Source organism: Crinia signifera, chromosome 4 (genome assembly GCF_055691185.1).
Source record: "Crinia signifera chromosome 4, ASM5569118v1, whole genome shotgun sequence".
Classification (NCBI taxonomy): Eukaryota; Metazoa; Chordata; class Amphibia; order Anura; family Myobatrachidae; genus Crinia; species Crinia signifera.
In genome coordinates this window covers 288,088,833-288,102,319 of record NC_139220.1, presented here as the reverse complement: position 1 = coordinate 288,102,319, position 13,487 = coordinate 288,088,833, and the positions used below count along the sequence as shown (strand labels likewise).

The 13,487-nt window shown below is 44.4% G+C and overlaps 1 protein-coding gene across 2 annotated transcripts in view; it reads left to right on the top strand.

Moving 5' to 3' along the window:
* PGLYRP2 (peptidoglycan recognition protein 2) overlaps positions 1–13,487 on the top strand; it is a 53,351-nt gene that overhangs the window by 16,926 nt on the left and 22,938 nt on the right. Inside the window, exons 1-2 of one of the 2 annotated variants that reach the window (XM_083184940.1) lie at positions 2,831–2,964; positions 4,088–4,166. In XM_083184940.1, coding sequence (XP_083041066.1) covers positions 2,908–2,964; positions 4,088–4,166 — 136 coding nt within the window. In that variant the 5' untranslated portion in view covers positions 2,831–2,907. Of the gene's footprint in view, positions 1–2,830; positions 2,965–4,087; positions 4,167–13,487 lie in introns of those variants that run through there. The other variant, XM_083184939.1, reaches the window with a different exon arrangement.

The window sequence follows — 13,487 nt, the reverse complement described above, 5'->3', positions numbered from 1 at the left end:
GTTAACTTTATTAATCCAAAGATTCGCTGACCATTCCGATATGCACACACGAACATACAGTATGCATTCAATGTAGGGAGACATGTACTGTATATACAGTATGTGAAAATTTATACACGCAACTATATACTAATACATACGCTGATAATAACGCATATACAACATGCTGCTCTGTGAATAATTATTACACATAAGAAATGTAAGGAAAGCATTGTAACGTTGGTATGTTTTTCATTTTGGATAAGAAAGCATACAAGTACTCCAACAGAGACCACCTGAAAACACATACTCATCAGTGGAATTACATGTGAACACATTTAGCCATGTAGCACAGAATGGTCAACAACCTGTGTATGTTCATGTACAGGTGTATGCTCAGGTGCCTTGTTACAGCGTAATTTAAGCGGGATTTATCGGCGGTAATTAGCTACAACATTGCGGGGGGAAAAATACGCCCCTTGTGAAAGGCGGGATTTTAGCATATAAATATGCAGCCAGATGCAGACCACTTTTGCTGCAAACATGTCAGGTTTTGATGATTCCGCAGCTGAGGATGCCCTAGAGAGGGCAAGACTTGAATCCATGATGGAAACATTGAGCAGGAGGCAACAGGAGCGGAGAAGGAGGGCCCAAGAGAGGAGTATGGGGGAAGATCAAGGGTGCCCCTCACAAACAGGCCCTGTTCCTACTGTACCGGCTCAACAAGGGCGCAGCAACCAGCCAGAACAAGAGGTTGCATCTCTACCAACATGTGTGACACAGCAGCTGCATGGTGAGGTGACTGGGGCCACCAGAAAACGATCTGCAACATCTAGGAAGAGTACTGGGCAGGATACCACCAGCAAAAAGAAAAACCCTGCATTTCAAGAGGAACAATTGAGAGTTTTAGTACCCCTAGCACGAGAATGGATTGAATTAGCTCCCAGGAGGCCGGTTCCCAGTGCAAGGCTAAAGATTTGGGAGAAAATCACAGAGGAAGTGAATAAGGTGTCAAGAGTGCCAAGGGATTTGGTGGCAGTTAAGAAAAGGCAAGTGTGTTTCTCCCCCAGATATTCAAATATGTGTGTACATATGTTACATGTATGTTTTGAGGATAATAGAAAGGTGTGTTTGTAGATAGTGCTACACTTCAATGACACATGTGAACAAAACCATGTCTAATAACCCACATTTATCTATGAAACATGCACCATTGGTGTGATGTGAGGTTATGGCCACAGTTCTGCTCATGTGAAGTATGTGATGGGACAACAACAAGTGTGTTGTTGTTATAAATTTGTGGAAACATGTTCCATATGATGCAAATTAAATAAGGATGTCCAAACTGTGCACATTTAGCGGATGGGAAACTACACATCCCAGCATGCCTTCCCATAGTTAAATTACTCCCTAATAGCAACACTGGCAAGCTATGCTGGGATGTGTAGTTTCACAACAGCTGGAGGAGCACACTTTGGCCATGGCTGCTCTCATTTCAGCATAGTGAGATATGTATGTGCATTTAGCGGCCTAATGAGGGATATCAGTCACACTAGTAAATGTAACGTAGTAATGGTGTTCAATATCAGAGTGGTGCACATATGTCCTGATTATACTTTTATTTATTATTTGTAGGTGGACAGACTTCAAAAGTGGGCTGAAGAAGAAGATGACTGAGCGGTATAATCACAGCATGTCCATCGGGAGGGGGCCTATCCCATCCAATTTGGACTATACCCCCATGGAGCTGGAGGCATTGGATGTGGTGGATTTGGCCGAGGTCAGGGGGGGGTAAGAGACATTGTTTGTGTGTGTGATGGTGACATTGATTTGTCTTTTTACCCTAGAAGATCCGGCTAGCCTCGGCCAACACGAAGCCCCCAGCTACAGCTGGCAGGGGAGCCCATGTGGACACAGCTGCTGGAGATGGTCGTGCAGCAAGAGGTGGAGGCTGCAGCCTGTCAACAGCAGTTTGGGGAGTTTTTTGGCGACTGGAAGGCTGCCAACAGCCAACAGTTTGAGGGGTTCACCCGCCAAAATGACATTCTGGCGGCTGGCATGCAAAACATTGGCCAACAACTCAGCCGCCAAAATGACATTCTGGTGGAGCTGCTCACCACCGCCAGGTCGCTCAGGGCGGACACCCCATCTGCTGCCCCACCCCAAGCTGCTCAACAAGCGACAACATCTGCCGACCCTCCTGTGCCCACTGGCAAAAAAATGGCGCAAGGCCGCTATCCCCAAGGCCCCTTGCCCCAAGGCCCCATCAAAAAAGGGGAAAAATGGCCAAAGTAATGCCACCTTATTCACTTCCTCTGTGTTTGGACCCCAAATCTTTGCATTTGCAACTCTTGAAATGCAGGGTATATTTTTGCTGGTGTGTATCCTGCTTAGCATTCTTCCTGGGTGTTGCAGGTCGTATGCTGGTGTCCCCTTTCATTTCACCTTTGCAGTTGCTGGGTAACACATGTTTGTAGATATGCCACTTCTTGTTCTGGCTGGTTGTTATTTTTGTTATTATATTTTTTTGTTAATATTTATGCCATTAAAAAAAAAAAAAGCTGTGATGCTTAACAGCAAATAAATTAATTTTACAAAATAAAAAACCCGTGTTGTATGTGTAATTTCTTGTGTAAACCAAATACTACATTTATGTGTACTTACTCAACTTGGTGAATGTAGTGATGTGTTGTTCAAGTTTGGCATGTAGAACCCTCTCCATGACCATGCACATGTTCATCTCCACCATTTCCCTGCTAATTTGTTTGTGCCAGCACATGTGCAGAGCAACTTAATAGGTGAGAAAGCAGTTTCTGTGCAGGTTATGTATCTCCTACATTACTAGTTAAAACCAGGGCCAGAACATTGATTTCCTCATGGAGTGGGTGAGGTAAGCAAACAAGGGGCCAAAGTGACATTTGTGTAGGAATGATTATGTGTCCTCCAAAAACAACCAGTGAGGACTCCCCATCGGTCGTGGTACAGGTATGTTAAAGATGTGTCATTCGACCAAGCATGACAAAATGGTTTGTGTGCAAACATGTTCAAATATTGATTGAAATATGAGTTTACAGTGTGATAGGCAGATATTGGGATCCTTTGTTAGAGAGATGTGATTGCAATAATGTGCTTGGTGGCATCTTACATACAGAGTGTGCTACATAAAATTCATAGCAGATATGAAAGTGCATAATGTATGTCGTTGGGCTAAAATAAAAAGATTGTGTGCAAAATAGTGGCCATGTCCTTAGGACATTGCTCAAACATCCTTGTTGCTCTTAGATGTGGTTTATGTGTCTTTTTCCTAATAAAAAACTGGTATGTTTGTGTTACAGTGAAAAAGTTGACACATGTCGACTTCTGTAAATTGAGTGTCCTGCTTTTTAAAGTATATAAAAACACTTACTGAATGGGTGTAGATGGTTATAAACTAACTACCTTGACATATATAACCAGGTATTAGAATGAATCTTACCTAAAATTAAACAAACCTTTACATGTTGAAGTGTAGAAAGATATGCTTCCAATGTGTTTGAGTGCTGTGTGTGTGTGTCTCTTGCAGGTAGTGAAATAATGGTTTGGACTTAATAGGCTGCAGCATTGCTTATTACATTCAGGTGCATGTGTTTGAGTAGTAATCAGCGTTAATTAGCAGACCCAGGCATCCGCTCTCATGCGGTATCTCTAGGAATGGTCATGAGCAATCTTTGGCGTCCGCCTGTTTTTGTATCAAAATGCACGGCGCGTTCACAGATCGTGGCGGTTGTGGCACTGTACGTTTTTGGTGCACACCCCTGTGTACGCCCATGTTTACGCCCAGTTTCCCTCATTATTCCGGCCGCTCACCGAAAAACGCCCACATCCCGCCCACAATGACCGTGCTCTTGAGGACAGTTTTTTTCGCATGGAGAGACCCGTCCGTGAGCGGTGTGAGGTTGCCGCACATGCGCATAGCAAAAGCTACGCATGCGCAGATTTAAAAAAAAAAAAAACGACCGCCTATGGTCCCACCGCACCGAGCAGAATAACCCCCTTATTCCCTGCAGTTTTATTTTGTTGCATACACCTGCCAAGACTTTATTTGTTCCATGTTTCTCTCACACTGCAGGTGGGCATAAATATGACTGCTTGGCATGTTATCTGCTTCCTCATGCTCCCTGCATGTTTATCAGCTGCTCCTCTACTCGGTAAGTGATGAACATGTTTAACTATAAGAAATGTGGGTACTCTTTACCTAGAACGGCGCCCATCGCGGGCATCGCATGTACATCGCATGCCATTATAATGGCATGCGATGCGACCGACGCGATTACCGCGATTCCACATAGGGAACAATGTTAAATGGCCCAATTGACCCGGTTTTACATAGGGAACAATGTTAAATGGCCCACAGAGGCCAAATAGCCACCCTCAAGTGTGAAATGGCCCCCCCAATTGTTAACGCCACCCCACGATCAACGTCAACCCGAAGCGTGGCGAGCGGCGGCGGTACGCATCCTACGACCTTTTTATACCCCCACTATCCACGTCGGTGTGGAGTTGAGAATAGTAAGTGTGGCGAGCGCAGCGAGCCACCGAGCCCGAAGCGTGGCGAGCGGACGCAGATACCTGTGGAGCCCGCGAGGGGACGCGGATACCTGTGAAGGTTTCCGCGTCCCCTCGTGGGGCTCGCTGCGCTCGCCACACTTCGGGCTCGGTGGCTCGCTGCGCTCGCCACACTTTCTATTCTCAACTCCACGCTGACGTGGATAGTGGGGGTATGAAAAGGTCGGAGGACACGTACCGCCGTCACTCGCGGGCTCGCTGCGCTCGCCACACTTCGGGTTGACGTTGATCGTAGGGTGGCGTTAACAATTGGGGGGCCATTTCACACTTGAGGGTGCCTATTTGGGCTCTGTGGGCCATTTAACATTGTTCCCTATGTAAAATCGGGTTAATTGGGCCATTTAACATTGTTCCCTATGTGAAATCACGGTAATCGCGTCGGTCGCATCGCATGCGATTTTTTGGTCGCATGCAATGCGACCGATGCAATTTTTTACCTTGCGATGCCCAAGATCAAAATCTTGGGCGCCGTTCTAGGTAAAGAGTACCGAAATGTGTTCCTAATTCCATCTATTCACTTGTTGCCTACATGCAAGTCTCCAGTTTGAGGACTTATATTTATCTAGAGCAGGGCTGGGCAATAGCGGCCCTCCAGATGTTGATGAACTACACATCCCAGCATGCCTTGCATCAGTTTCAGCATGGCCACATAGCAAAACTGATCTTTGACCTTTTCATACCCCCACTATCCACGTCAGCGTGGAGTTGAGAATAGAAAGTGTGGCGAGCGCAGCGAGCCACCGAGCCTGAAGTGTGGCGAGCGCAGCGAGCCCCACGAGGGGACGCGGATACCTTCACAGGTATCCGCGTCCCCTCGCGGGCTCCACAGGTATCCGCGTCCGCTCGCCACTCTTCGGGCTCGGTGGCTCGCTGCGCTCGCCACACTTACTATTCTCAACTCCACGCCGACGTGGATAGTGGGGGTATGAAAAGGTCGTAGGATGCGTACCGCCGCCGCTCGCCACGCTTCGGGTTGACGTTGATCGTGGGGTGGCGTTAACAATTGGGGGCCTGATCTAGAGCTTTAATAATCAATGCCAAAGGTTTTCACTATGTCACCATTTTGAAATTTCTCAAATCAACATAACATACTGTAGTGTTTATTAGTGAAAACAAACCAAGTGTGGCCTTGCATCATAAATAAGAGAAATAGAATATACGTAACTGCACATCTGGTAGCACTCAGGAGATAGAGAAAAGCAAATGTTGCCAAGCAACAATACCGGGTGCTGGTCTGGGGTGCGTGTGCGAAGCAGCTACTTAAAGGGGTGAGTAATACCTTAAAAAGATAGGTAAAGAAAAAGGAAAAAAATAGCGCTGATACACCAATGAACATTCACAATATTTAATATCAAGAATTAAAAACAAGTAAACAATAATGGTAAGACAACAGGATCCGTTCCTATGAATGCCACCGCTAATAGTGATTTGCTCCAATAATATCCAAAGCAAAACATGTAATGGGCACCAGTTGGTGGTATGCGGGTAGTGGGTGGAATTGAATAGTTACCACAGTTGCCACAGTTGGATCACCAGGAGGAATTGTTCCATTCGGAGTGCATAAACAGCACTGTCTCTCCAAAATAGGTGAAGGTGCCAGAGTCCAGTGGAATGGAATAAATGGAGTGCGCGGTTGTGGCGCTGGGGGTGGCTGGTCCGGATCCAGGGAAATAAAAGTGCTGGGTGCAATGTCCAGGGCTCCTGACTCGTTTACCTGCAACTAGGTGCAGCTTTGTCGAAGGAATAGCCATGTGGCTTGGAGGATGGTTTGTATACCTGTCCTTAATTGGACAAATCAGCACATGTGTGATGCTTACATCACTATGTTCATTGGTGTATTCATATATCGTATACAAAACCAATATATAAAGGAGGAAAGAGAGAGCTGAACAAGAAGGCATAATAATGAGCATAAAAAAAGACATGAATATTATAAAAATATATAAAAACAACTTCTGATACTAGCATCGTGTTTAATAACACTTCCGGGATTTAGTAACCATGGTAATCAATAAACAGACGTATCTAAGCCAATCACAGAGATGGAGACGTTCCCCTGTCTATATGATGCGGTGTCACATGACCCGCTCGTCCAATAGGTGTACCGCTATTAGTTTGAACAGAGGGGAGATAAACACGTGTTTAGGCGTGCGTCTCAAGCCTCACTATGGGGCTGATAGTTGGCCCGAGATATCTTAAAACACAGTCTCGTGTGAGGTCGTGGAGAACGCATATTAAATGAAGCGATCATGTGACTCGCGCTTCATTAGGCAGGAAGTGTTCCTGTATATGCATTCCAGGTCTCTCTATGAGAGCAGGCTTTCGGCTGGATATCATAAGACACATGCCTAATAGCACATGGTGTGAAGACAGACTTCTCATTGGCTGGAAGTTTATTACAGTCTCATTAGGGAGCTAAACATGACAGAGTATAATAAATGGTATGCAAAACACATAAAGATAAACATATAAACTGTAGGGTGTTTAGGACGAAACATTCTAAGAATATTTTAAAAAACGTAATCCAAAAACATATTTTATTTTAAGAAAGAAAAATAAATAAAGAAAAATAAAGAAAAATAAAAATAAACCAACAGTGGGAGAAAGACCCCCCTGGTGGTCGGTAATGAGAATACAATTTATTAGTATATTCAATTCAGTCTGATATCTTGGGTGTCAGCATCCAATTTTAAGATGATGACCATCACGTATATTGAATGAAAATATATATAGGAATAATATACTATACATAACCGTACATTATGATCAAAAAAATAATAAGGTACTTATGTAATATCTGGGCTCCCGTTTTTCTTATGAGACCGCGTCCCCTCGCGGGGCTCGCTGCGCTCACCACGCTTCGGGCACGGTGGCTCGCTGCGCTCGCCACACTTTATAAAATCAACTCCATGCGTAGTTGGATAGTAGGGGTATGAAAAAATGGGGTGCATTTAACATGGGAGCCCAGATAATACATAAGTACCAATAATAATAATAATAAATCAAAAAATAATAATAAATGAATAAAAGAATAAAATAAAATAAAGAAATAAATAAAAATAAAAATAGTGACGATAATAGTAGGAATAATATAATAATTAGTATTAATTAAACAGAAATACAAAATGTGAACCTCAAGACGGGCTAGATGACACTATTGAGTTCAACTGCTTCGTTTAGACCATTTGGATATATCGAATTCATTTGGTACATCCAAAATACCTCTCTCCTACAGAGTGTCTTGAACCGGTCACCACCTCTTAGGGTTTTTGGTATGTGTTCGACTCCTATTAGTCTGATTTTTGTAGGGTCACTGTCATGAAACTGAAAGAAGTGATTTGAGACACTATGTGTGCAGAGGTTTTTGGTTATATTTCTACGGTGCTCCAAAAATCTTTGTTTGAGCGGGCGAGTTGTACGTCCTACATACTTTTGTCCGCATTCGCAGATTAAAACGTAAATTACATAACTCGTGTTACAGTTGATGAAGCTTTTTATATCAAACATCTTATCTCCATCAATTTGGATTTGAGATGTTTTTCTTGTTGTATAATTGCAAGTTATGCAGCGACTAACGCCACACTGGAAAAATCCTTTTGGTTTTATCCCTAGCCAAGGGGTAGTTGTTCTGGGGTCTGGTGTTTTATCAACCTGTTTAAGGAAGCTTGGAGCCAATACATTTTTTAATGAACGGTTTTTCCGAAAAATAAAAACCGGTTCTTCTGGTAAAAATCCACACAAGAGATTATCCCCTTTCAGGATATTGTGATTTTTCTTTATTATATTCCTAATTTTATGACTGAAGTCATTAAACTTGGAAATAAAAGCTATTTCTCTTTTTTCTTCCTCTTTCTTCGAGGGAGCCTGCGGGATTTTGTTGAGAATAGTATCTCTTTCTATCTTTGATACTTCCACCAGTGCTTTGTCGATAATATATTTGGGATATTTGCATTGGTCAAATGCTTCACTCAATGTTTTTGCTTGTCTTTCAAAAGTGCTATTATTAGAACAGTTCCTTTTCAAGTGAAGGAACTGTCCTTTGGGTATGTTTTTCTTCCATGCGGGATGGTGAGAGCTATGGAAGTTAAGATAATTGTTGGTACTAACGTCCTTAAAAAATGTACTCGTAGTGATCTTATTGTTCTGGATTTCAAGAGACAGATCCAAATAATAAATCCGGTTAGGGTGATAGGTGTGTGTGAATGCTAGGTTGAACTGATTATCATTAAGGTGTTGAACAAAAGAGAGTGCCGATTTGTGATCCTCATCCCAAATAATAAATAGATCGTCAATGTAACGGCCATAGAGGACCAGGTTCGCACCGAAAGGGCCCCCCCAAATGAGGGAGTCCTCCACCTCCCCCATGTAGTGGTTGGCATAACTCGGCGCGAACCTGGTCCCCATGGCCGTACCCATCACCTGAAGATAAAATGTGTCTAGAAATAAAAAATAGTTGTGCTGAAGAATAAACAAAATACAATCCGTTATAAATTTCCTGTGTCTCTCCCCCAGGGCACCATCTCTCCTTAATTTGTTGTTTATAGATTGCACTCCCAATAGGTGTGGAATATTGGTATACAAATATAGGTATATCCAAGGTGAGGAAAGCATAAGAGTTTTTCAATTCAACACCCTGTATTAGTTGTAAAAAATGGGTGGGGGACTTCCGGTGGGCGGACCCAGCTGATGGCCGCATCTTAAGGAGCTCTCCAGCCCCAGACTCATAGAACCGACCAGCAAGGGCATAAAAATCAGCGGAGGAGTCCCAGGGCCCTGTGGACCCCCCGATTAGGAGATAGAGGTGGGCAAGAGGTGGATACCCGGCTCCCCACCACACAAAATACCCCGGAATCAGCGCCTGAAACGTAGCGCTACAGGAGTATGGGCCCCATCTTGGAAGCGCACCGCACACTCCACCGGCTACACACCGCTATAACACCGGCTAGGTGAATCCAACTGACCCGACCAGACGACCGCAGAAGACCCAAGCGGCAACACCACCGCACGGGGTGAAAACAAAGCGGCAGAGACCAGGCGAATGTGATCAGCCGGATCGCGGGCGCCATATTGGATGAGGCAGGCGGCGGCAAAGCCACACACAGCAGACAGGCAAGTGAACTGCGGAGGGGGAGTAGGGACACCTCAGCGGGCTGGGCTTCCCACATGCCCCTCACCCAATTCCCTAACCGCCCCAACCTCTCCAAACCTGCATAAGACCCACGAACATCGCTCACTTAGAGAAAAACTTAGGGGAAAAACTGCAAAAGACCCTGCAAATACAGTAGGAAGACTTACCCCAAGTACTCTCCATAAGTATATTGATCATACTATCTACGACAAGCTCTACAATACTGGCAGACGGCAGTGACATAAACGAGCAAACTAAATTAAAGCGGTCAGGCCCCCAGAGGACTGAACACCAACCTCAGGGCTACCCTGAAGCAAATAACCAGGAGTAGGGCTTTGGGCTCTCACATTGCTTCTCATAACATAGCCCCAAACACTAAGGAATAGCACTTTTGTGCTAAACTTGAAGCAAGCCACAAAATCTTTAAAACAAGCCTGCACTGCCTCCCTGTGGAAGGTGGTGGAACACCACTATAGCGGTGAAACAACACATTCACCTGCTGCCCCACCTGCACTGACATTAAGGAAAGAGGGCTAATGCAGCCTGCGAGACTGAGCACACATGTCAGTAATGGATAAATATGTTGGAAAAACGCCGAGAGGCGGGAGGAGTGGACCCTCGATGAAAAATAAAGATAAAAGATCCTCACCCACGCTCGAGACCACCCCTCCAACATCACCGGCTGACAAAAGAGCATCACGGGAGATGGATCCCCCTATAGAGAGCACCTCCTCCATAACACATGCACTGGAATTTGCGGCCATACTCTCACCCTTGCTTGACGAGAAACTATCTGGAATAAAGGAAACTATAGAATCGGTGGTCTCGCAATTGGGTGAATACGGCTCACGATTTGAAGAAGCAGAACAGCGTATCTCTAACGTGGAAGATGACCTCATTGCCGCAAAGAACACGATAGCATCTCAGGAGTCCACCATACTAGCCATCCAAGACAAATTAGAAGATTTGGAAAACAGGAATCGCAGGAATAACCTACGCCTCATTGGCCTACCGGAATCAGTGAAACATCGCGAGCTACTACAGCTAGTTTCAAAATGGCTACCAGAGGAACTCAAATGCTTACCACCTGCGGGCATAATACAAATCGAAAGGGCACACCGCATAGGCCCTGACAATCAAGACAAAAGGCGAAGACCAAGAACTGTCATCTTTAAATTTCTTAATTATCTGGACAAGATAACAGTGATGGAAGCATACCGTAAAATAGGAGACCTACAGTACCAAGGTGAACGTCTGCTACTGTTCCAAGACTTCTCCTACCAGGTAGCGATGAAGAGAAGAGAATTTGCCCCATATGCAAATCATTGTTCGAGGCAGGCATCAGGTTCGCACTGCTGTACCCAGCAAAATTGCGCATTCAGCGTGATGGAAAACAACATTTCTTTGATACAGTTGCTTCAGCACAGAACTTTCTGGACTCTGTTGTGAATGACCCTTCTCACTTATCGGACGCTGATTGACTGTCGCTGACATATACTTGCAAGTATACACCCATAGAAATAGCGTAAAGATGTTATTTTGGCTAAAGCATTACTGGATTCAATCTGTGATACTTATTCTAGTTGCCCCCCAGGGGTGCGTTACCCAGTTGGTGTCAAAAAGACACAAAGTTTCCCCCCCCCCCCATAAACTTTTATCTAGCCAATTATTATAGTAATGGTTACAACAGGCAAGGCTGGCCTGATTACTGGGTTCGAAAAAATATAAAAATTGTAGGAACTGTTCGGTATATCCAAAGGATGCATAGTGGGTCACAAGATAGGATTAGATATAAAACTAGTTTCGTGGTCAGGCCCCAGCTCGCTGGGACTGGGGTCCCCACGAGGCAGACGCTTGCTCTATTTGGTATGATTCCCTTATCAGGTATAGGTTAAATGAGCACACAAGTCGCTGATATGCTTATCACACGCACACATATACGATTTCTATCATGGAACGAAGGAGGGTTTAAATACACCTCTCAAGAGGAAAAAGGTCCTACAACAATTGAAACGTTTAAAACCAGATGTAGCAGTGTTACAAGAAACACATTGGAGGGAGGGAGACCCTAACACTCTCAGAGATACTTGGTTCACAAAATTTTATGCAGCCTCCTATACGATAAAAGACGAGGAGTCCTCATCATTGTTAACAAATCCCTAAGACACGAAGTGATAGACACCCTGAAAGACCCTGAGGGACGCTATGTGTTTTTGAAACTTAAGATAGAAGGTGAACTGTTCACCCTCGCAACATTATATGCTCCTAACTGCCCCAATACTGTCTTTTACACAAATCTGTTTGTTCCACTGCAGGGCTGGGCAGAGGGTCCTGTAATTCTAGGAGGAGATTTTAATGCCACGCAAAAACAATCGCTGGATAGAAATAATAATACATGCGGCGACATGCCACCCCCTGCCCTGGGTTTATTGATGAGCTCTCTGGATATTTCAGACCCCTGGCGCTACTTGCACCCGGTTGAGAGAGATTACACGTTCTACTCTCACCCCCATCACACCTCCTCGAGAATAGATTTTTGGTTACTGCCCACACACATGCTAAACAGGGTTAAAAAAGCCCATATTGAACCAATACTGATTTCGGGCCACGCTCCTACATGGTTTGAACTGGCTTTAACCACACCCACACGACATTCCTATAACTGGAGGTTTCCCTCATATCTAGCAGATTCCCCCGACTTTCAATTAGAGTTAAAACAACACTTCCTAAATTATGTCGATGACAATTTTCAACATATAGACAACATTAACCTATTCTGGGCAGCATCCAAACCAGTGATACGTGGACATGTAATATCATACACCTCAACCAAGAAGAAAAAATTGAATGCTAGATTCCTAGAACTGAGTACGGCTGTTTCGGACTCATATGAAGCTATGTTAGGGGTGATACCTTAGCCAATAGACAATGTTACACCGACACCAAAGCATTATATGACAGCCTATGTACGGAAAAAGCACAGTGCACACTGGATTTTCAAAAACAACGGTACTTCAGGTGGGGAAACAAATCTGGCAAGTTACTAGCTACCATTGCCCGTGGACAGCGCCCACAACATCATGTAAATAAGATAATTTTTAATTTTTAAACTACTATAAAAACCTATACTCCTCCCCTGCTGACCATCCAGCATTAGGGATGGATTTCCTTAGGAGGGCATCGCTTCCAATATTAACTCAAGCAAAAAGAGAAGCCTTAACAATGCCCATCACAGAATTAGAACTAGAGGCGACCATAAAAGGTCTCCCAAAAGGGAAGTCGCCGGGCCCAGATGGCCTAGGAGCGGACTATTACAAAATTATACTGCCACATCTTAAAACACATTTACTGTCCCTTTATAATTCTATATTAGCTGGAAATGCCGCACCTCCTGACTTTAACCAGGCAAGGATCATACTACTACCAAAACCAGGTAAGGACCCTACTCTGGTCGGCTCTTACCGCCCGATCTCCTTGCTAAATCAAGATTTAAAAATACTGACCACTATAATGGCCCGCAGGTTGCAAGTGGTTTTGCCGAAACTGCTTCATCCATCCCAGACAGGTTTCGTTAAAGGCAGATCATCAGTGCATAATATTAGGCAAGTAGTGGCGGCTATAACTAAATCCCAGTCAGTAAAACAGGGGGGCTCTCTACTAGTGAGCTGCGACGCAGATAAAGCGTTCGACAGGGTATCCTGGCCCCATCTCCTAAGGGTGCTCCACACCCAACAATTTGGGGTTAACTTTATATAATTTTTCCGCAGACTTTACA